General features: G+C 57.1%; 1 protein-coding gene across 3 annotated transcripts; it reads left to right on the plus strand.

Moving 5' to 3' along the window:
* Window positions 1-711: 711 nt before the first annotated feature.
* On the plus strand, window positions 712-18,937 carry SEPTIN3 (septin 3). 3 transcript variants are annotated; one of them, XM_043968033.1, is made up of 12 exons: window positions 713-973; window positions 6,206-6,397; window positions 6,872-7,000; window positions 8,825-8,906; window positions 9,546-9,683; window positions 11,215-11,332; window positions 11,978-12,073; window positions 12,871-12,970; window positions 15,214-15,265; window positions 16,727-16,820; window positions 18,278-18,350; window positions 18,709-18,937. In XM_043968033.1, the coding sequence occupies exons 1-11, from the start codon at window positions 964-966 to the stop codon at window positions 18,323-18,325; spliced, it is 1,059 nt and encodes a 352-aa protein (XP_043823968.1). In that variant the 5' UTR covers window positions 713-963; the 3' UTR covers window positions 18,326-18,350; window positions 18,709-18,937. The 3 variants fall into 3 exon arrangements, with proteins under 3 accessions (XP_043823967.1, XP_043823968.1, XP_043823966.1); XM_043968032.1 differs by lacking the exon at window positions 18,278-18,350 and having other exon boundaries at window positions 712-973; window positions 12,874-12,970; XM_043968031.1 differs by lacking the exon at window positions 18,278-18,350.
* The last annotated feature ends 1,768 nt before the right edge of the window (window positions 18,938-20,705 follow it).

Consider the following 20,705-nt stretch of genomic DNA (forward strand, 5'->3'; position numbering starts at 1 on the left):
CTCCCGCCGCCTGGCAGGCCCTGACTTCCTTTCTAGGGGCCGAGAGGGCTCCGGATTTAAAATGCAAGGCTCTGCCCTGATGCTGGCCACCGACTGGAGCTTGGGCCAGGCCCTTCCTCAGTTTCTTCTGAAAGGAAGGAGCTGGATCATAGGAAGGCAGAGTGGGCCAGTGGCTAAACCCCAAGGGGCAGAGAGACATCATCTGGTCCTTTGAGGCTGAAATATCAGCGTCCTCTTGGTACACAGCTTTAAGGGTTAACTCTGTGGGGTAGACGGGGAGCAGATCTGTGGCCCCATCGTACACATGTGGAAACCGAGGCTCAGAGAGGTCAGCAGATTTGGTGCTTACTAGCAAGTACTGATCGTAATAGTAGCGATTTCTCTCGTTCCCTGTTCCATTGTTCCCACTTTGATTGATGGGGGGGAATGGGCCTGGCAGAGGGTCTCATGGCAATGTCACAGGGGGATTGGGGCCTCAGGGTCCAGACCGCCCCCTCCCCTCCCAGCCTCCTCTGACCAGCTCCTGCTTCCCCAAGGGTCTGCCTCTTATCCCCAGGGCTGGGGGAGATGGGAGCAGCCATGGGGGGTGGGGGGGGCACCTGCCTCCCCATGTCCCTGCTCCCCATCCCCAATGCAGGGGGGAAGGGGGCGGGGTCCCCCACGGAGCAGTGGGGATGAGGGGGGAGGATCTGCGGGGATGGTGAACATGCGAGTCACGTGGTGCCGGTGGCAGCTCCCAGTAGTGACGGCGGCGGGCGGCAGCATCCTTCCTTCTTTCCCTGCCTGCCCGCCTGCCTCCCTCTGTCCCCATCGGAACCAGGCTGCTGGGGGCCAAGAGGGAAGGCAAGGAGAGGAGGGAGGGAGGCCAGGGCCAGGGCCAGGGCTGGCCTCCCCCCGTGTCTGAGTGGGGAGCCAGAGCCCCCAGCCCTGCACACCCGGAGCATCTCCAAAGACAAAGGATTCATGTCCAAAGGTAGGGGCTGGGCGGGGTGAGGCAGAGCTGGGCCAGGAGGAGGGGTGGCTGGCGGGGGAGGGGGTCTGCCTGCCACCACCAAGGCCATGGCAGCCACCACCCGGCCCTGCCCCCAGAGACTGGCAGGAGGGCGCGCGTACTCAGACACAGACACAGACACCCCGACATGGCAAGATGCACATGAGAAGGGCCAAATGAGAGGGGAGGGGTGAGGGAAGTGGGGGCGGGGAGGGGGCACTTCCCCTTTCATTCTCATCCCTCCTCACCCCCCTACCCCTCAGGCACCTACATGTAGAGACAGGTTTGATCACACATAAGGCAAGAGGCTCAGGGCATCACCCCCCCCACACACACACACACACTCACTCACACAGTGACCACCCCGACATACATGTGTCTATGGCAGGCACAGCCCAAGGACACGGGCACACACGGGCACGCATGGGCACACAGGGCTACCCAGCCCAAAGCCCTTGGCCCAGAGCCCTACAGGCTTCCACACTCACGTGGCCAGTGGCGAAGGTACCCGGAATGGCCTCCCTGGGAGGGACAGCTCCTTCCTATTTGGAGATCCCAGGCTGGGGTGGACTCCAGGGCATGGGAGGTGGCAGAGGGGGCTGGGGGAAGGCCTGCAATGGGATGGACCGGGCCCTCCCCCCACCCCTCAAGAGGAGAGGGAGGGGGGAGGGGAAGCCTGGCTTGCCCCCAGCAATGGGGGAGGGGATCTCTGCCTGTAGAAGCCAGCCCCCAGCTTCCATGGGGGAGAGGCGGGGGAGGGGAAAGCCAGGTGAGAGGCAGCAGGAACAAGGGAGAACAAAAGGGGTCGGGGGATGCCAGGGGCCAGAGGCCCAGAGACGGGCAGGGGAGCTCTCCCGGGTCTCCCGTGGAGGAGACAGCAAGACAAAGACAAGACCGTTTTTCTGAGCAGCTCCCAAATTCTCAGTTTCATTTGCCTTTGGGAAACCCAGGCGGTCTTGGATGTGGGGGTGGGGCAGGGAGGAAGCTCAGGGCTCGGGTGGTAAGGGCCGTGGTGAGGGCCGGGCCAGGCCAGGACCAGTGTCAGGATGGCTCCTCCTAAGCCCAGATTCAAGGGATTTGGCTCCATTAACACAACCACTCACATGTTACATGCAGGGGGAGGAAAAGCAGGAAGGGATTGTGGGAAGAGCCGTGGAGAGCCTGGGTTCAAATCCTGCATCAGCCACACGGTCCACACGCTAGTCCTTCTGTGCCATGGGCCTCAGCCTTCCCATCTGGAAAGCAGGAGGGCTGGCCGAGATCACCCAGTCACTCCAGAAGCACCTGCTGTGTGCTGGCCTCTAACACACACAACAGTCCCCACTCATGAGGAGTGAGCACCCCATCCAGAGGCAAGAACCGGGCTGGGGCACTCACTGCCAATGGGACTTGGGGCAGTGCCCTTCCTGAGCCGGGCCTGCTCTATAAAATGGCCCTGGCCACTCTAGGTCTGGGCTCCTGTGGCTTCCTCCCGCAGAGCCCTGTGGGGCTGTTGTAGGGATGCTCTGAAGTGACCCCCTCCTCATCCCCTGGCCCGTGGTGGGTACCACCCTCTCCAGGGTATGGCAGGCATCTTCCTTGGTCATTGTGCCCAAATGAGCACAGGATCCAGAGCAGTGAACATTCCCAGCCATCCACCATCGAGCCCCGGCTGTGGAGACATTGGAGGGCCCAAGGAGGGGGTTGGAGTGAGCCCGGAGGGCTGGGTCACAGACTGCCAGGCAGCAGACTGCCAGGGGGCAGAGCCAGGACCAGGGCAGAGAGGTGGCTGGAAGCTGCCGGGCCAGACCCAGAAATCTGTCCACAGTGAAATGGGCGGCCTTGGGAGGCAGGCATGCGACCAGCCCTTAGGGAGGGGGGCTGTAGAGCTGAGAGGTCAGACCAGGCAGCGGAGAGGCAGAGGGCCCATGTTCTCCTCCCGGTAGTCCGTCACCTACTTACTGTGTGGCTTTGGGCACAGGACACGCCGTCTCTGGGCCCCTCCCAGGGCTGAGCTTGGAGCCCCCTCCCAGCTGTCCACCTGGATCTCGTGAGGTCCCTGGCGTTTGAGCTGCTCCCATTCTGTCATGAGAGGAGTCTTCAGGGAGGGGAGAAAGAGGGGTGACCGGAGAAGTGCAAGGCGCAAAGGGAGGCGGGAAGAACTCTGATGTGTTTGCAGCGAAGCCATTTGTTCCTCCTGGGACAGTGGGCTTGGAGTCAGGAAGACCTGAGTGCAAATCCAGCCTCAGACACTCACTAGCTGCGGGACCCTGGGCACGTCGCTTCGCCTCTGCCTGCCTCAGTCTTCTTATCTGTGGAATAGGACCAATAACACTGGTGTCACAGGAGCTTGTGTGTGTGAGGAGAGGCTTTGCAGACCTTGAAGTGATCTAGACGGCTGCCTATCGTGTCAGAGGGAGGCATGAGACTCCTGTGGGAAGGCAGGCTGCCCTTGGCTGGTCACAGGGTCTCCACTTGGCCTTCGCTGCCTCTGGGCGCTCCTGGCTGGCACTGCCCTCTTGGGAGCCTGGGGGCAGCCCTTCAGGGCCCCCGGGAGATGGCCTGTCAGGCCTCAGGAAGAAAAGGCGGGGTGGCAGGAGGCGGGGCAGGGTGCCAAGGTCTGAGCCAGTGCTTCCTCTGTGTCCCATCAGCAGACTCACCAGTCTCCTCTTCCCATCCCTGGGTAGTATAGGGAGTTTCAGCTGGAGAGAATCCAAGAAAGAGAGAACAGCAGGGTGGGGGTGGGAAGAGGAGGTGTCTAGAACATGGAAAGCTGAGCTTCATGGGGCCTTAGAACAGGGGATGTCGGGGCTGGGAGGGCCCTCAGACACTCTCATATACCCAAAGGAGGACGGACAGGGCTTGCCTTGGGTCAGCCCGGTGCATGGTGGGAGCTGGGTCTCCAGGCGTCCAGGGCGCCCCAGCTCTCTCTCCCTCAGACCCCTCGGGCCCCATATTTCATTTTCAGCCCTTCTGTGTGACAGGCCTGGGGACACAGAAGCAGTTCTGATGGAGACGCTACCATCACACAAGGACGTGTGGCCTGGACGCAGGGCACAGTGGGAGGACAAGGAGGCCTATGGGGGATCTCAGAGCAGAAATATCACTCTTCTGGGGGGCAGCCCTGAGCTGGACCTCCAAGGAAGCTGGGGTCTTCTGTCCTTGGAGGGGGTGTGAGCCGGTGGGAGCAGGGGATGGGAAGGACTCAGAATGCATGATAGGGAGGAATGGGGCGTCAGTCTGGAAAGACCCACTGGAGGCAGGGTGGCAAAGGGCCTGGAATGCTGTAAGCAAGAGCTTGCTTTTGGGGATCGACAGTGGGGAGCCACTGAAGGTGTTTGAGTAAATGAGTGACGACAGAGTGGTGGATTCGAGGGGAGAGGACTAAGGAGAGAGGCCCAGAGGCCAGGAGGCCAGGAGGCCAGGCAGGGGTCCCTAGGGAGGACTGTAGACTGGGTTTCCTACAAGGAGAGGCTGTTGCATTCTTTGCCTTTCAATCTCCAGCTCCTAGCACAGCACCAGCACACAATAGGCACTTACTGGATGCCTGTGTATTGAAGAGGTAATTGGGGGAAGAAATTGGTGGGGGGCAACAGGCAACAGACACGATCTGGCAGCTGGTGGATAGTGGCAGCGGTGGTATTCAAACTAGGGTGCTCTGATTGAAGATTGCTCCAAGGTCATGAGCTGGGGAGCCATTAACAGATATGGGGAGGGGGCAACTAGATGGCACAGTGGATAGAGCACTGGCCCTGGAGTCAGGAGTACCTGAGTTCAAATCTGGTCTCAGACACTTAACACTTACTAGCTGTGTGACCCTGGGCAAGTCACTTAACCCCAATTGCCTTACTAAAACAAACCAACAAACAAACAAAAAACAGATATGGGGAGTCTGGAGGAAAGGCACGTTGTGGGGGAGGATCATCCAGGCGGAGGCCCCAGTCAGTCAGCCCGCTGTCCTGGCTGAGCTAGGCCAGAGAGGTGATAGCAGAAATCCCAGGAGTGGATGAGATCACCAAGGGGGTGGGGAGGAGAGAGAAGAGAAGGAACTCAAGGACAGGGCCAAGTAGGGCAGCCACCTTTATGGGATGTGTGGGAGACAGGCCCGAGAGCCGGGAGAGCCAGGAGACGAAGAGATGGGGTAAGGAAGCCAAGAAAGGGGAGAGGATCAGAAGAAGGGAAAGGGTCCAAGGTCAGATGCCCAGCAGAGGTCAGCCATGACCTTGGAAGAAGCTTCCTCCGGAGAGACCTTGGGACAGAAGAGAGTTTACAAGGGCATGAGGGGGAGTGGGTCAGGAGCCAGGATGGCGGCCCCAGGACGCCATCTGTTCTGGTGGCCAAGAAGGGAGTTTGAGTCCAAAGACCTGGGTTCAGATCCCGGCTCTGTGGAATGCTGATCGGATGTGTCTGGGAAGGAGGCTGGGGGAGATTTTCTGATCAAGATGGGCCATTGTGCAGTTGATGCTGAGTTGTAAATGAAGCTTCCAGGGGCACTTTGTGTGACCCGCTTTATGTCTCCATCAGAGCATGGAAGAAGGAGGTAGGGACCAAGTGGGGTTGCCCTTGGCAAATGGGAGGGGAAGCACTCGGGAGCCTGGAGAAGGGGCCAGGGGAAGAGGTCTCTGGAGAGAGGAGATGCTAAAGTATGGGAGCCCCGGGAGGTCCGGGCAAACCTCGCTTCTGTGCCCGAGGGAGGTCAAGCTCAGTCACACAGAGCTGGTGACTTGTCTGACTCAGACCTTGCGACTTCTCCAATCCCATCCGTCTTTCTCCCTCTCTCACTGAGGGTGGGTATAGGGGGAAGACTCTGGCTAAGAGAGTCATTCTTCTTGGCTTCTTCCATGATATATTCAAACATTCCACATTCTAAGATCCCTCCCGGCTTTGACATCCCCTGTTCTCAGGCCCCTCCCAGCCCTGACACCCCCTGTTCTAAGGCCTCTTTAAGCCCTGACATTCCCTGTTCTCAGGCCCCTCCCAGCTCTGACATTCTGGATCATTTAAGAGAATCAGATCTTACAAACCGCACCCAGAAGAGGTGTAGGGTTGCCCACTGAGGGCGGGCAGGCTGAGACTCATCAGGGCATACTGGTTGGAGGTGAGGGTCACAGCCCTTGAAGGATGCAATGGCTGGGGTGGGCAGCAAGTCTCCTGCCCCTCGTGGGCTCGGGGGCCCTTGAGCCATTCCGGCTCCACGACCGGTCTGTCCACAGCCTCTTCCCGCCTCCCACGCAGGGTTTGCAGAGAGTAGGACTGACGTGACCATGTCCGAGCTGGTGGCCGAGCCCAGGCCCAAGCCGGCGGTGCCCATGAAGCCCCTTGGCATCAGCTCCAACCTCCTGGGCTACATTGGCATCGACACCATCATTGAGCAGATGAGGAAGAAAACCATGAAGACTGGCTTCGATTTCAACATCATGGTTGTGGGTAAGAAAGAGTGGAGACCGGCAGGACTGTTACTGGTGGAGGGGCGCAGGCCTAGTGAGCAGTGACCAGTCAGCTCTGGCCTCTTGGGCTGGCACTGGGGCTGTGGGCCTGACAAGCAGTGACCGGTCAGCTCTGGTCTCTCGGAGCAGGCCCACTTTGGGCTTCTTCCACAGGGGACCTCAGCCCAAGGCTGCTGAGGGTGTAGGGAGCCAGGAGCTCCTGGGTGACCTTTCACCTAGTTCTCCCCTCTGTCATTTTTGTCCGTGTCCCCACAGCCGCCTCCCAGGAGTGGGGCACACAGGGGCTGTTGGGTGGGAAATGCTTTGGACATAAGCATCTTCAAAGCAAAGTGGCTGCAGGGTCAGCAGACCCTGGGTTCAAATCCTGCCTCGGGCAATGTTTCACTGGGTTGTTCCCCATGGCTTCTTTCTCTTGTCTCTGAGCTTAATGGAGCCTTCCTTCACTCCTCTCCAGGTCAGAGTGGGCTGGGCAAGTCGACCCTCATCAACACCCTCTTCAAATCCCAAGTGAGTCGGAAATCAGCGAGCTGGAATCGGGAGGAGAAGATCCCCAAGACTGTGGAGATCAAGGCCATTGGGCACGGTGAGTGTCTGGAAGCTAGGCTCCTAGCTGGTGAGCGTCTGGGGCTGGATTTGAACTCAGCTTTTCCTGACTGTAAGGCCCCGGTCCTAGCCAGCAGGCTATCCTGCCTCAGCCATCAGAGGAGCTCCCTCGGGCCTGCCTGCCACACCACTGTCCTCACAGGGTCCTGAAGCCCACCAAGGGCCACCTGGGCAGGTCCAGAGTGGAGTTTCTCCACAACATCCTTGTCACTTCCATGGGCTGTGAGGTTTCCCAGAGCTGGCCTCGCCTGGCTCTACCAGGGGGCCATGCCAGGATTATTGTTACTATGATTCATTATCAGCTTTAGAGAGGAGCAGTGGACAGCTCCCGGCCTCCCTGGCTGATGACTGGTGGCTGGACAGCCCAGATTCAGGATGGGATTCCCAGAGAGGCTCCGCCCTGCCTCCATGGCCCCTCCCCGCCCCATCCCCAGGGGCGCCAGTCACCGACACTATGAACTTCCTGACAATTAGTCGTGAATCTCGCTGTCCCCTCCCCCTCCAGCCTCCCTGGAGCTGCACCAATTTCCCGGGACATTCGGGTTTCATTGGGAAGGATCTTTTTCTATTCTCCTGCCGTCCCAGGGAGGCTCCAGAGATGGGATCTCTTTCACCTTCCTCCCCTTGGGGCTGACGGCTCCGGGCCCCAGGTTACCATGGTTTGGGTTGGAGAGCGATGCTCCCTCCTCCAGGGGCTGATTGTACCATTCATGGGAGCTCCTCGATATCACTGATCGCTCCAATAATTGGGCATCGCTGGCTTCATCTCCCTCCCGGGCTGTGGCCTCCCAAGTCACACAGTTTTCTGGGACTCAGACCTCGCTCCTCTGATGATCGATGAGCTCTTTCTTCTGTTTGAGCCTCAGTTTTCCCGCCCTGTAAAATGGGGGCAATACCAGCTACCTCTCAGGGATTGGGGATGGCTCCAACAGGACAGGACCGTACCAGCCTTAAACCTCCCTGCTCCTGTTGCTGTTCTTATTCTCATCCATATCCATATTCTTCTCACGCCCCACCTGTTCTCCGGTAGGCAACCATTTCTCTGTGCTCAGAGTCGTGCAGGGGCATCCTTCCAAGCTCAGCCCAGGGTCCCTGCCTCCTCAAACCTTTCCTGGTTGTCCCGGCTACTAGAGCCCCCTCCCCCAGCCCTCGTCCCCAAGTACCTTCAAATTCCTTTTGTGTCTAAAACCATGGATGAGATGAGAGGGCCGAACTAGGAGCAAGACGGATGCAGGCTGGATGTCAGAGAAGCTTCCTCGCTACGGGGGTAATCCAGAGGCAGACCAGGCTTCCTCAGCAGGGAGTGAGCTTGCTGTCGCTGGAGGTCTTCAAGCACAGGCTCGATAACCACTTGTTGGCCATGTTTGGAGGGGACTCCGTTCCCCAGTGCCAGGTGGTGCTGCTTAAGTGCTAATTACCCCCACACACAGAGTCTATGACTGGCCCAGAACATGACCTGTCCCTTGGGAGGAGAAAGGGAGAGTTGGGTGCTAAGAATTCGTGCCTCTTCGTCGTCAGGGAAGGGGATCATTGTAGCCTTGAAGGAGGGGCTGGGTAGGACTTGGAGAGGCAGGGAGGAGTGGACGGGCATTCCAGGCCAGGAGAACCACATGAGCCACGGTGCAGAGATGGGAGGGAGGGGAGGGAAGGTCAGACAAGATGGCGGAGCAGCAGGAAGCCAGAGCTCAGAGTCGGGCGCCTGGGCCGCGGGGCCTTTGACAAGCTGCCACACTTCCCCATTGGATGCAGAGAGGGGGAGGCCCCGCTGGGCCCTGACATCACTCTGGTCCTGTCTGTCACCCAGTGATAGAAGAAGGTGGAGTCAAGATGAAGTTGACCGTCATCGACACCCCGGGCTTTGGAGACCAGATCAACAACGAAAACTGGTGCGTGTGTCCCTCCCCTTCTCCTGCCTTGGGAAGCCCAACCCAGAGCAGGAAGAGAGCCACCCCTCCTTTGGCAGATGGGGAAACTGAGTCCCAGAGTGCCAAAGTCACCTGTCCTGGACTCCACGGCAGAGCTGTCTGGCACCCTGGGTTCTGGGGCACCAAGGAGCCAGACACAGAAGCCAAGGATGGCATCACTCATGTGTTCAGGGGGCGACTAAGGGCCCTAGATCCACCACGGAAGTCCCAACTCTATCCTGGGGAGGGATGGGGCCAGGCAGCAGATCTCAGGATAACCCAGTGCTTAGCACAGGTCCCAGCAAACAGGAGGAGCTTAATAAATGCTTCTGGACTAGGGCTGGTGGAAGCCTGGGGCAGGGGGTGCCCCCAGCTGTTCTGCTTGGACCCCGGGGGTGAGAACAGCAGGGAGACGGGGAGGCTCCCTAATGATGAGAGCGGGCTGGCCAGGGAGGTGGTGAGATCCCCATCCCTGGAGCAAGGCTTGGCGGGCCCTCTGAGCCTGGGGTTCTGTGATCCTGGGAGGCTGGTCAGGCCCTACATGCTACCCCTCCATGGGCCGGGAATCTGGGGTATGGAGGGCAGGCCCCTGACCAGCCTGTCCATGCCTGGCTTTCTCAGCTGGGAGCCCATTGAGAAATATATCAATGAACAGTATGAGAAGTTCCTCAAGGAGGAGGTGAACATCGCGAGAAAGAAGCGCATCCCGGACACACGGGTGCACTGCTGCCTCTACTTCATCTCACCCACAGGACACTCGTGAGTGCCTGCCGACCCCCCTCCCAGCCTCCTCCCCTCCACACTCATGAGTGTCTGTGCGGGGGAGGGACTTAGAGGATGGGACTGTCTTTTGCCATTCATTGTATGCGGGCACTTAGCCCAGTTCCCAGCATACAGTAGGTGCATAAATACTGGTTGAGGGCAGCTGGGTGGCACAGTGGATAAAGTCCCAGCCCTGGATTCAGGAAGACCTGAGTTCAAATCCAGTCTCAGATACTTGACACTTACTAGCTGTGTGACCCTGGGCAAGTCACTTAACCCTCATTGGCCTGCCAAAAACAAAAAAAAATACTGGTTGCTGAACTCTAGTTCTACAGACCCAGCAAAGGTGGATTGTCCAGTTGTGCAGGAGGAATAGAGTGCAGGCTCAAGGAGCCCCCACTTACTTCCTTCTGGCTCTTCTACCAACAGCCTCTCTTCCCAGCACAGAGGAAGGGCCAAGCTGACCAGCACCAGCCACTGTGCTGCCCACCGGCAGTGCCTGTCGGCACCAAGGCAGTGCCAACAGGGCTCACAGGTGCTAAGAACCGAGATTCAGAGCTGGCAGGAAGCTCAGAGGCCAACCACCCCCCTCTTTTTTTTTTTGGTGAGGCAATTGGGGTTAAGTGACTTTGCCCAGGATCACACAGCTAGTAAGTGTTAAGTGTCTGAGGTCGAATTTGAACTCAGGTCCTCCTGACTCCAGGGCTGGTGCTCTATCCACTGTGCCACCTAGCTGACCCCAACCCCTTTATTTTACACAGGGGGAAACTGAGGTGGGGGAGCAGAGTGATTTGCCTATGGTCACACAGGTAGTAAATAGCAATGTTAACATTTGAACCCAGGTCTTCTGACTCTATCCGGCATGCTGCTCTGAAGAATGGGTGCCAGTTATGAGGCAGCCAGCCCCCTTGCCTTCCCTCATTTGTTCAGTCATTCAGCAAACTTCTTGTCAGGCTGCCTGGTGTCCCCTTGAGCCCAGAGGCAACTTGTCTGTGACGGCCCCTGTGGAAGAGGCCACCCTGGCCATTCATACCCCAGATGACCTGGGGGCAGGGAAACCAGTGAGGAGGCCACTGGACCAGGGCCTGAGCAGTTTTGGCCACAGACTCGGGATGTAGCTGAGGCAGGACTGCCCCGAGGTGGAGGGGCTCAGGAAGGGGACTGTGAGGGCTGCCTGGTGTAGGGGCTGAGCGGCCAGCCAGTCTGCTACTCAGCTGGGCCTGGAAGACCCAGCCACAGACACTTACTAGCTGAGGGGCCCTTCTCCTCTGCCTGCCTTGGTTTCCTTATTGTTAAAATGGGTAGCCGGCCCTACCTCACCAGGTTTCTGTGAGGACCAAACAAGACAATGGAAAGGGGCTCAGTACAGTGCCTGGCACAGAATGGGCACTGGAGACGTGTTAGCTCACCTCGGACACCTCCAGCCTGTGCCCCTGTAATGGGAGGGGTGCGGTCTTCCCAGGCAAAGGGCACAGGGGCCACAGTAGTCGGTGGTGGGTGCTCACTTCTTCCTTCTCCCCCGGGCCAGGCTGAGACCCCTAGACCTGGAGTTCATGAAACATCTCAGCAAAGTGGTGAACATTGTGCCCATCATTGCCAAAGCTGACACCATGACCCTGGAAGAGAAGATGGAGTTCAAGCAGAGGGTGAGCTCCCCCTGATCTCTCAGCCTCCTCCTCCTCCTTTTGGGGGGCCTCATTCCCAGAACACTGGGCTCCCCATCTTCCTCCTCCTCACTTCTCATCTTGCTTTTTGCCTGGGCTGTCGCCCACCCCAGGAGCCACTTCCTGCAAGAAGCCCTCCCTGATTGACTTCCCTTCCTCACCACTGTGTGAGAATGGTCCCTGGAGTCTGGCCCTAGAACTAGAGCAACCTCCTCATTTGTCCCTCTCACGCTCTACCTGGCACCATAGCTTTCTTTCTCTGCTCATGTCACACCTTCCTAGTAAACTGAAAGCTCTCTGAGGGCAGGCCGCATCACTTTTCCTCTCTGTACTCCCAGCACTGAGCTCAGTGAGGTGCTCCAACAATAACTATTCAAGTTGAATTGAGTGGAGCTGAGCACCTGTCACTAACTGCTCATGTGACCTTGGGTAAATCATCTCCCCTGCCTGGGCCTCAGGATGAGATGAGCTCTGAGGTCCCTTCTAGCCCAGATGTATGGACTTGGGCCCCTCTCAGATCCTTGGTTTCTTCCTCTGTGAAATGTGGAGACAAGCTCAGAGGTCCCTTCTGACCCTCCATCTCAGCTCCTCTGATCCCAGGATGACTCTCCCACCCCCACCCCCCAGGTCCGGAAGGAGCTCGAAGTGAACGGCATTGAGTTTTACCCACAGAAGGAGTTTGACGAAGACTTGGAGGACAAGACGGAGAATGACAAGATCAGGGTAGGAGGCAAAGGGGGCCGCAAGGGAGAAGCTGACAAACTAGAGTAGAAGCCCCTTGAGGCTAAGGTGTGTGGCACATAGTAGGCACTTTAAGAAATGTCTGTTGAAAAAAAAAAAGAAATGTTGAACTGAAATAAATTAGGGGCAGCTAGGTGGCACAGTGGATAGAGCACCAGCCCTGGATTCAGAAGGACCTGAGTTCAAATCCGGCCTCAGACACTTAACAGTTACTAGCTGTGTGACCCTAGGCAAGTCACTTAACCCCAATTGCCTCACCAAAAAAAAAAAAGAAAAAGAAAGAAAAGAACTGAAATGAATTCAGTGAGGGGCAGCATGGTAGAGTAGACTTGGAGTCATAGGTCCTGGGTTCAAATCCTACCTTGGCCACCTACCACCTGTAAATGACTTGACCTTGGACAAATCATGCCATCTCTCTGGGCCTCAGTTTCCTCTTCTGCAGAATGGGGGAGTTGGATTAAATAACCCTTCTGGCCCCTTTACACCCCTCTGACCCTACTAAGGTAGGAGTGGGAGGACTCAGGGTCCTGGGAGGCAGTGGGTCCCAGCCCCTCATGTTTTCACAAGGGCACAAGACTTGCCCAAAGATTTATTAACCCAGCTGTGTGACTTGAATCCAGGCTCTTTGACTCCAGAGCCAGGGCTCTTTCCATTGTTCACCTGACCCTTGTCCCATTTGGACTCATGGGAAGAGAGGCCTCTTGGGCCTCTTGAGCAGGGCTGCAGAGGAGAATGACCTGGAGCCCCTTGGCCGTGTCTGTCTGTCGTCTCCTCTCCAGCAGGAGAGCATGCCCTTCGCTGTGGTTGGGAGCGACAAGGAATATCAAGTCAATGGCAAGAGGGTCCTTGGCAGAAAAACACCCTGGGGAATCATCGAAGGTAAGAGAGGCATCTACTCCAGGAACCAATTTCCCCTGATTTTATTGGGCACCTGCTGGGTGCTGCGCAAGGAGACATGACACCTGCTTATGGACCATCTGGCCTGAATTTTGTAAATCCCCAGTACCAAGCTAAAGGCTTTTGAATACAGTGGGTGCTAAATAAATGTATTAGTGGATGGATGGATGGATGGATGGATGGATGGATGGATGGATGGATGGATGGATGGATGGATGGATGGATGGAAGGATGGATAGATGGATGGATGGATGGATGGATGGATGGATGGATGGATGGATGGATGGATGGATGGAAGGATGGAAGGATGGATGGATGGATGGAAGGATGGATGGATGGATGGATGGATGGATGGATGGATGGATGGATGGATGGATGGATGGAAGGAAGGATGGATGGATGGATGGATGGATGGATGGATGGATGGATGGATGGATGGATGGAAGGAAGGATGGATGGATGGATGGATGGATGGATGGATGGATGGATGGATGGATGGATGGATGGATGGATGGATGGAAGGATGGATGGATGGAAGGATGGATGGATGGATGGATGGATGGATGGATGGATGGAAGGATGGATGGATGGATGGAAGGATGGATGGAAGGATGGATGGATGGATGGATGGAAGGATGGATGGATGGAAGGATGGATGGAAGGATGGAAGGATGGATGGATGGATGGATGGATGGATGGAAGGATGGATGGATGGATGGATGGATGGATGGATGGATGGATGGATGGATGGATGGAAGGATGGATGGATGGATGGATGGAAGGATGGATGGATGGATGGATGGAAGGATGGATGGATGGATGGATGGATGGAAGGATGGATGGATGGATGGATGGATAGATGGATGAATGAATGAATGAATGAATGAATGAATGAATGAAGCAGATGCCATTTTGACTTGGTTGCTCCGCAGAGGAGCTTGTGTAAGGTCTGGCTGGGAAGACATTTATCATTCAGTAAGTCAGCAAGTTTCCATGAAGCAGAAAGGTAAAAGACTATCCCTGCCCTCGAGGAGTTGCCAGTCTATTGGGGAGACAGTGTACAAACAGGCATGGCCTCTTCCCAGAGAAATATCAGTATCTGACTCATTTTGCTTCCTTTCAAAAGATCCCCCTGCAAGCATTCAGGCTAATGAGACCTAAGCTATAGGACAGATATTTAACCTGACAAAAATGCAGATTCACAATGGACCCCCTGAATCATCAGGAAAAGTTTCCTTCTCTTTCTAGGGGTGCCCTTGGGTGAGTCCCCCCTTTCTCTGAAGTCTGTGTGACTCAGCATTAGTAAAGGGAGAGTTCAGTGGCACTGGCCAGTGTGAAAGGTGCAAGTAAAAGGGGCTGGGACCCAGAGCAAGGCATCTGACAGCAGCTGTTTAAAGGGCCGTCTCGTGAAGAGGGATCAGCTGGCTTCTGCCTGGTCCCAGATGGCAGATGGGGAAGCAGGGCATGGTATAGGCAGGGGCAGACGTGAGCTTCATGTCAGGGAGAACGTCCTCACACTTAAAGCCAACCAGAGTTGGAACGGGCTGCCTTGGGAGGTGGTGAGTTCCCCATCAGTGGGAGTCTTCAAGCTGGATGACCATTACTTGTCAGGAATTTCATATGCCCGGGGAATCCTGTTCCGGGCACCGCCCACTTTGCATGTTGTCTCCTCATTACTCTGAGCTCCCTGAGTGTAAAGGTTGTTTGTCTTTGGGCTTTCTTTGTATCACCAGTGCTTAGCACAGTGCTTGGTATATAGGAGGTGCTTAATAAATGCTTGTTGATTGACTAGGCAATCAGAGTCCCTTCTTGCTTTGAGATTCTGGCATGCTGAGTTCCCATCAGCCTCATGAAGCCTTCCTTGCCCATTCCAGCCTATACTGATCTCTCCCTCCTGGGATCTCAGAATATCTACTTGAAGATGTACTTCTTGGGACATCTCCTCTCCTAAGCTCCCAGAGGGCAGGATCAATAGCTTAAAGTCTGGTTCTTTCTCTTCCAGCCCCCGTGGCATGACCATTGTCGGTTCTTAATAAATAAATACTTGACGGATGAATGAATGAGTGAATTAATGAATGACTGAGTGAAGTGCTCTGAAGCCCTTTGACAGTCATCCAGCTCAGGGGTGGGTTGTTATACAGTGATGTGCTTTTAAGAAGTCCCTGCAACCACCCTATGACTGCTGAGTATTGGTGTAAAGTCACTTCTCTCTTTTGGATTTTCAGTGGAAAACCTCACCCACTGTGAGTTTGCCTTGCTCAGAGACTTCGTCATCAGGTAAGACCCCCCCCACCTTGAAGTGTGGATCCAGTTTAGTCAGGGCCAGAGGGGTCCCTGAACCTGTCAGAGACACGACCCTGGCCTCAAGGCCTCCCTGATCTAAGCTCCCTCTTCTCCCAAACCCTCTCTCCTTCCTGGGGGGATGGAGTCCCAAAGAGCCAGACATCTGGTGGTAAGAGATTGCCCAGGTGATACCGGCTGCCTACCTCCCTGGGCAGATAATCGGGGACAAGTGCCCCTCGCTGCCTGCACCAGTTAAGGAGTGACCGTGATGGGATGATTGGGAACAGACATTTATTCAGTGCCTTCTGTGCACTAGGTACCATGCTACCAAGCACGCTACAAACGCTATCTGGGAGGTGGAGGCAGTTATTCCCCTCATGTTATAGTTGAGGAAACTGAGGCAGGCAGGAGCGAAGCGCCCAGGGTCCCACAGTGGGTGGGTGTCCATGGGTGGATTTGTGTTTCTCTTCTACCTGGGCCCCAGAGCCAGGGGGCACTGCCCACTGAGCCCCCGGATGCCCAGATGCCTAGACCAGCTGGGCCTGTCAGTGACAGTGGGATACCACCTGAAGCCATCCTTTCCTCCGCCTCCCCTTTACCCGGGATCCAAAATCAAAAGGGATCAGCTGGGTGGTGCAGTGGATAGAGCATCAGACCTGGAATCAGGAGGACCCGAGATCAAATCTGGCTTCAGACACTTACAAGCAGTGTGATCCTGGGCAAGTCACTTAACCCTGTCTGCCTTCAGAAAAAAAAAAAAAAATCAAAGGATCCTGGCCCTGCTTTGGCCCCCAAGCATACTCTCTGCACCTCAGTTTCCTCCTCTGTTAAATAAATGGGGGGAGGGGAAAGACCAGATGGTTCTTTCCCTCCATAGAGCTGTGTCATCTCTTTCCATTAAAATCGCTTATTCAGTATTTTGGAGTGAGAAGGAAATGGTATAGAGTCAAATGAAGGTTTGGTCCTGTCCTCAGGGACCTTCCTGTCTGGTGATCCAGAGGCAGCTAGGGGGCGCCACCGTGCCTGGGGCACTGGGCCAGGTATGGGGAAGGCCTGGGTTCAAATCCAACCTTCGACGCTTCCTGGCTGGGGGATCCTGAGCAAGTCTCTTTGCCTCTGCCTGTCTCAGCTTTCCCAGCACCTGCCTCACAGGCTGCACAGTGCCTGGCACACACTGGGCGCTCTGCAAATACTCAGTCCCTTCCTGCTAGGCCCGGAGAGGTCAGGGTCGGGGCAGTGGTGGAGCTGGGGGGCCGGGCGGTCAGCCCTGGTGCTCAGGCCTTCTGGAGCCCTGTTGGATGCTGGGAGTGGGGGTGGGGGCTGGCCTGCCCCGAGCACTGGCCCGCTCCTGCTCCCCACCTGCTCCCCGCCCTGGCCTGCTGCAGTGCAGCCTTAGGTGGGCCCTTTACTCCCAAAGCTGATCTCTCCCCTTCCCTCCTCCATCCCCTCCTTCAGGACCCACCTCCAGGACCTCAAGGAAGTCACCCACAACATCCATTATGAGACCTACCGGGCCCAGAGGCTCAACGACAATGGAGGTCTCCCTCCGGTGAGCGTCGGCGTGACGGAGGCCCAGGACAAAGCCCCGTGACTCGCCCCTCCGCTCTCCTGTGTGTGTGTGTGTGTGTGTGTGTGTTCTGGTGGGGCGCTTTCACTGCCCACCCTCCCAAGAAGCTCCTTAAGCTGTCCTTCCCCGGCCATTGTCCAGGGATCTCCGGCCTCCCCCACCCAGCCTGGGAGGCTCCTTCCCAGGGGGGCAAGAGAAGGGCCAGCGGAGCCCCTTTGACTCAGCCAGGCCCCCAGTCCCCAGTGCTGGGGCCAATGGGGGAGATTTGTGGGGGCCGGGATGTGGGCAGGGGCTGGGGGGAGGAGGGGGTGGGACCACTGAGTCAGGGCTGACTCACAGCAGCAGCCCTGGGGGGAGCTTCAGGCCGGGGTTGGGGTGGGGGGAGCCAGGGCAAGAAGGCGGCATCTAGGGAGGGCCCGTGTCTTGTCCACTGTCCAACAGCCACCATCTGTCACCAAGCCGCCTGCTGCTCTCCCCGCCAGCCAGCGCCTGCTCAGCTGGTCCTCTGGCCTCTTGTCCTCTCCTGTTCTCCCTCCCTCTGTCTCTCTGCTCGCTCGCGCTCTCTCCTCTCTCTCTGTCTTTCTCTCTCTCCTCTCTCTCTCTCTCCCTCTCTCTCTCTCTCTCTCCCTCTCTCCTCTCTCTCTGTCTTTCTCTCTCTCCTCTCTCCCTCTCTCCTCTCTCTCTTCTCTCTCTCTCTCCCTCTTTCCTCTCTTTCTTTCTCTCTCTCCTCTCTCTTTCTCTCTCTCTCTCCCTCTCTCCCCTCTCTCTTTCTCTCTCCTCTCTCCTCTCTTTCTCCTCTCTCTTTCTCTTTCTCTCCCTCTCTCCTCTCTCTCTCTCTCTCCCTCTCTCTTCTCTCTTTTTCTCTCTCCCTCTCTCCTCTCTTTCTCTCTCTCCCGCTCTCTCTCCCTCCCTCCCTCCCTGTGTCCTTCCTTCTCCCCTCCTCCCATCCTTCTTACCATCATCCCTCCATCCTCCAGCCTCCTCCTCAGTGCTATGTTTTCCTCCCATGCTGCCTTCCAGCCATAGAGCATTCTGGACTTGGAAGTCAGGAGACCCAGGTCAAGTGCAGGTTCTGACAGCGGGGTGACCCTCTCTGTGCCTCAGGCTCCTGCTCTGGACAATGGGTACAGTCCCCTCCTGCAGCCTCCCTGCCAGGCCTGGGCTGAGAACAGCGCTTCAGAGGACAGAAGGAGGGCTGCCCTCCTCTCTCTCCTCTCCCGAGCTCTCTCCGCCTGGTCCCTCTGACCCCCGGCTTGTCTCCTGCCCTTGCCAGCCCAGGCTTCCACATGTGCCCCTTTCCCTTCTGCCCTTGGGCCCCCGAGGCTTCTGGGGCTGGGTGGCAGCGGGGGCTGTCAGGGAGACCATGAAAGAGCCTGAGGAGAGGAGGCTAGCCGTACTGACCTTAGCCCATGACCTCTTTCTCCTGGTCCATTCCATAGGCACCTCATCCATCAAATCTCACCTCCTTCAAGGGCTTGGAAAAATAAAGCCCGGAGACGCTAGATTGAGCAGGTCAGTGGGAAGGAGGCCAGAGCAGGGTCCGGTGCTCACTGAGCACCAGGGCCCCAGAGCCGAGGGGGTCTGGCTCTCTTGGAGGCCCAGCTGCCCGTCTGCCCTCTCCCCTGGGCTCTGGCCAGAGGGCCTCCCTGCAGTAAGTTTCTGCCAAGAGAACACGGCAGCTGGCCTCCGCCTGGACGGGGCTACATCCCTGGTGCTGATAGCGACCGAGCTCAGGCCTCAGGCCCCAGCTTGTGCCAGAAGGGCAGCTCTAGTGTGAAGGAGAGTTGGGGGGTGAAGGGGGCAGCAGCCATGGGGGGTGGGGGGGAGCCGGGAACTTCTCAGGCCCTCACCGGCTCTCCTCCCCCTGCAGGGAGAAGGCATCCTTCCACCAGCGCCAGCCTCCCCCCGCCCTGCCACCACCGCCGAGTGATGGTCATTTCCAGGCTGCTCCTCCTCCCCACCGGCCCCCCACCCCAGTCGTTCACCCTTCAGGGACGTGGTCGCTCTAGCGCTCCATGTCCAGCCGACTGCCGGCCTGCCACGCCCTGCCCTCAGGGGGAGGGTCCTGCCTCCTCCGAAGGCCCCTCCAGTGGCCTAGCTCTGGGCCCTCCCCCATCCTGGGCCCACACCCTCTGCTCCACCTTCTGCTAACCCATTGCCAGCCATTCCTCACCTTCTCCTCCACCAGGCTTCGTGGGTTGCTCTCCTGGACCCTGGGAGTCCAGAGGGCGTCACATCCAGGTGTGAGCCGTAGCATGGGGTGGGGGGAGCAGCCAAGACTCCACCCTCCTTATGGAAGGCGGCTTTGGAGGGACAGGTGGTCACAGGGAGAGAAGGTCCGTCAGGCTTGGCTGGCCCCGAGCGTGGCCAACCCCCCCACCCCCCACCTCCCCACCCCGATGATGAGAACAGGAGGAGACACGTGACCTGGAAGGAAGTTTCTGAAGTTGATTTTTCTCTTTATCCTTAACTTTAAAACAAAAGAAAGAAAAGAAAACAAAAGTTTAAGAAGCCCGTGAGATGTGAAGTCTAAGATAAAGCCCTCCCCCAGCCCCGATCTCTGTCCTTTAGCAATAAGAGATGTTGCCCGTCCCTTCTTGCCCCACCCTGAGCCCCTGTTAATGTGAGTAAGGAATCTGCTTGGCTGTGGCCTGGTACAGGCTCGGACAACGATCTGAGGCCCGATGCATGAGTGTGTGAGTGTTGGGCACGCTGCCGTCCAAACTGTGTCCTTGGGAACCATTCTGCCCTTTCTCCAAGCTGGGTATGACTTGTGACTGCTGAGCACGGGGGACCCAGAGAGGCCTGAGCCCAGGCCCCCTTCCGGCTCGTCCCTGTCCTGGCTGCCTGGAGGTGACAGGAGGGAGGAATCTCCTTCCCCAGGGCCCCAGCCCTGACCCAAGACAAGCCACCAACCACACACGGGTGTAGACTTTAACTTTCTTTGTATTGTTCAATTCAACAAGACTTTGCTGTTTGAACAGGAGTGGTACCTGCTTGTTATTTCATCGCCTCTGCCTGCTGCACCCCCATCCCCCAGGGCCCCATACACCTCCCCCTTTGCCTACTGCCCCAGGCCCTCACACCCCCCTCACCTTTCCTGGGTTTGCCACAGACCCAGGGGTCCTTTATGGTGTACCCCTCCCAGAGCCCATCTACACTTGGCATCAGATTTTTTGTTTTGTTTTGTTTTGGGGAGGTTTTTTGCGGGGCAATGAGGGTTAAGTGACTTGCCCAGGGTCACACAACTAGTGAGTGTCAAGTGTCTGAGGCCAAATTTGAACTCAGGTCCTCCTGAAGCCAGGGCTGGTGCTTTATCCACTGCACCACCTAGCTGCCCCCAATTTAATTTAATATTAATCTACTGTCCAAGCTGTTCCTGGATGACAGATAGAAAGCTGTCCGGAGCAGCCAAGCTCCCCTAGGCCCTCTGACATGATTTCCCGCTCCAGGACAATTATAGGGAGCACTTAGAGGCATCTCAAAGAATAACAGCTGTAGCATGGGAAGATACAGCTGGCTTGGGGCTTGGGGCTTGTCACTCCAGACCCCCAAAGAAGCCCATGACCATCCCATTCCTTCCTGGCCCTCCCCCCCCCAGAATCCTCCCAGAGACCAGCATGGGGTGGGGTGGTGTCTTGGGCCAATCTCTCCAGGGGATGGGGGAGGCTCCCTTTCTTCACCATGCTGGTCCTCCGCCCAAGGCCCCTTCAAACAGAGGAAGATGAGAAGGGAGCAGAGAAACCTTCATTTGTTCCACAAAGAAGGAGGCTTCGCTTCCGTGATCGCAGCGGGATCTGTGAGTTTCCACCCAATGTTCGGGCAATGTGTGAGTGAGGTAATGAGCACCCTGCCACTGCCACCACC

Source organism: Dromiciops gliroides, chromosome 5 (genome assembly GCF_019393635.1).
Source record: "Dromiciops gliroides isolate mDroGli1 chromosome 5, mDroGli1.pri, whole genome shotgun sequence".
In the NCBI taxonomy this organism is placed as follows: Eukaryota; Metazoa; Chordata; class Mammalia; order Microbiotheria; family Microbiotheriidae; genus Dromiciops; species Dromiciops gliroides.

Coding starts and splice junctions, on each gene's coding strand:
- SEPTIN3 (XM_043968031.1), top strand. Junction 7,001..8,824: donor GATCAAGGCCATTGGGCACG/GTGAGTGTCTGG, acceptor TCTGTCACCCAG/TGATAGAAGAAGGTGGAGTC. Junction 12,971..15,213: donor ACCCTGGGGAATCATCGAAG/GTAAGAGAGGCA, acceptor TTGGATTTTCAG/TGGAAAACCTCACCCACTGT.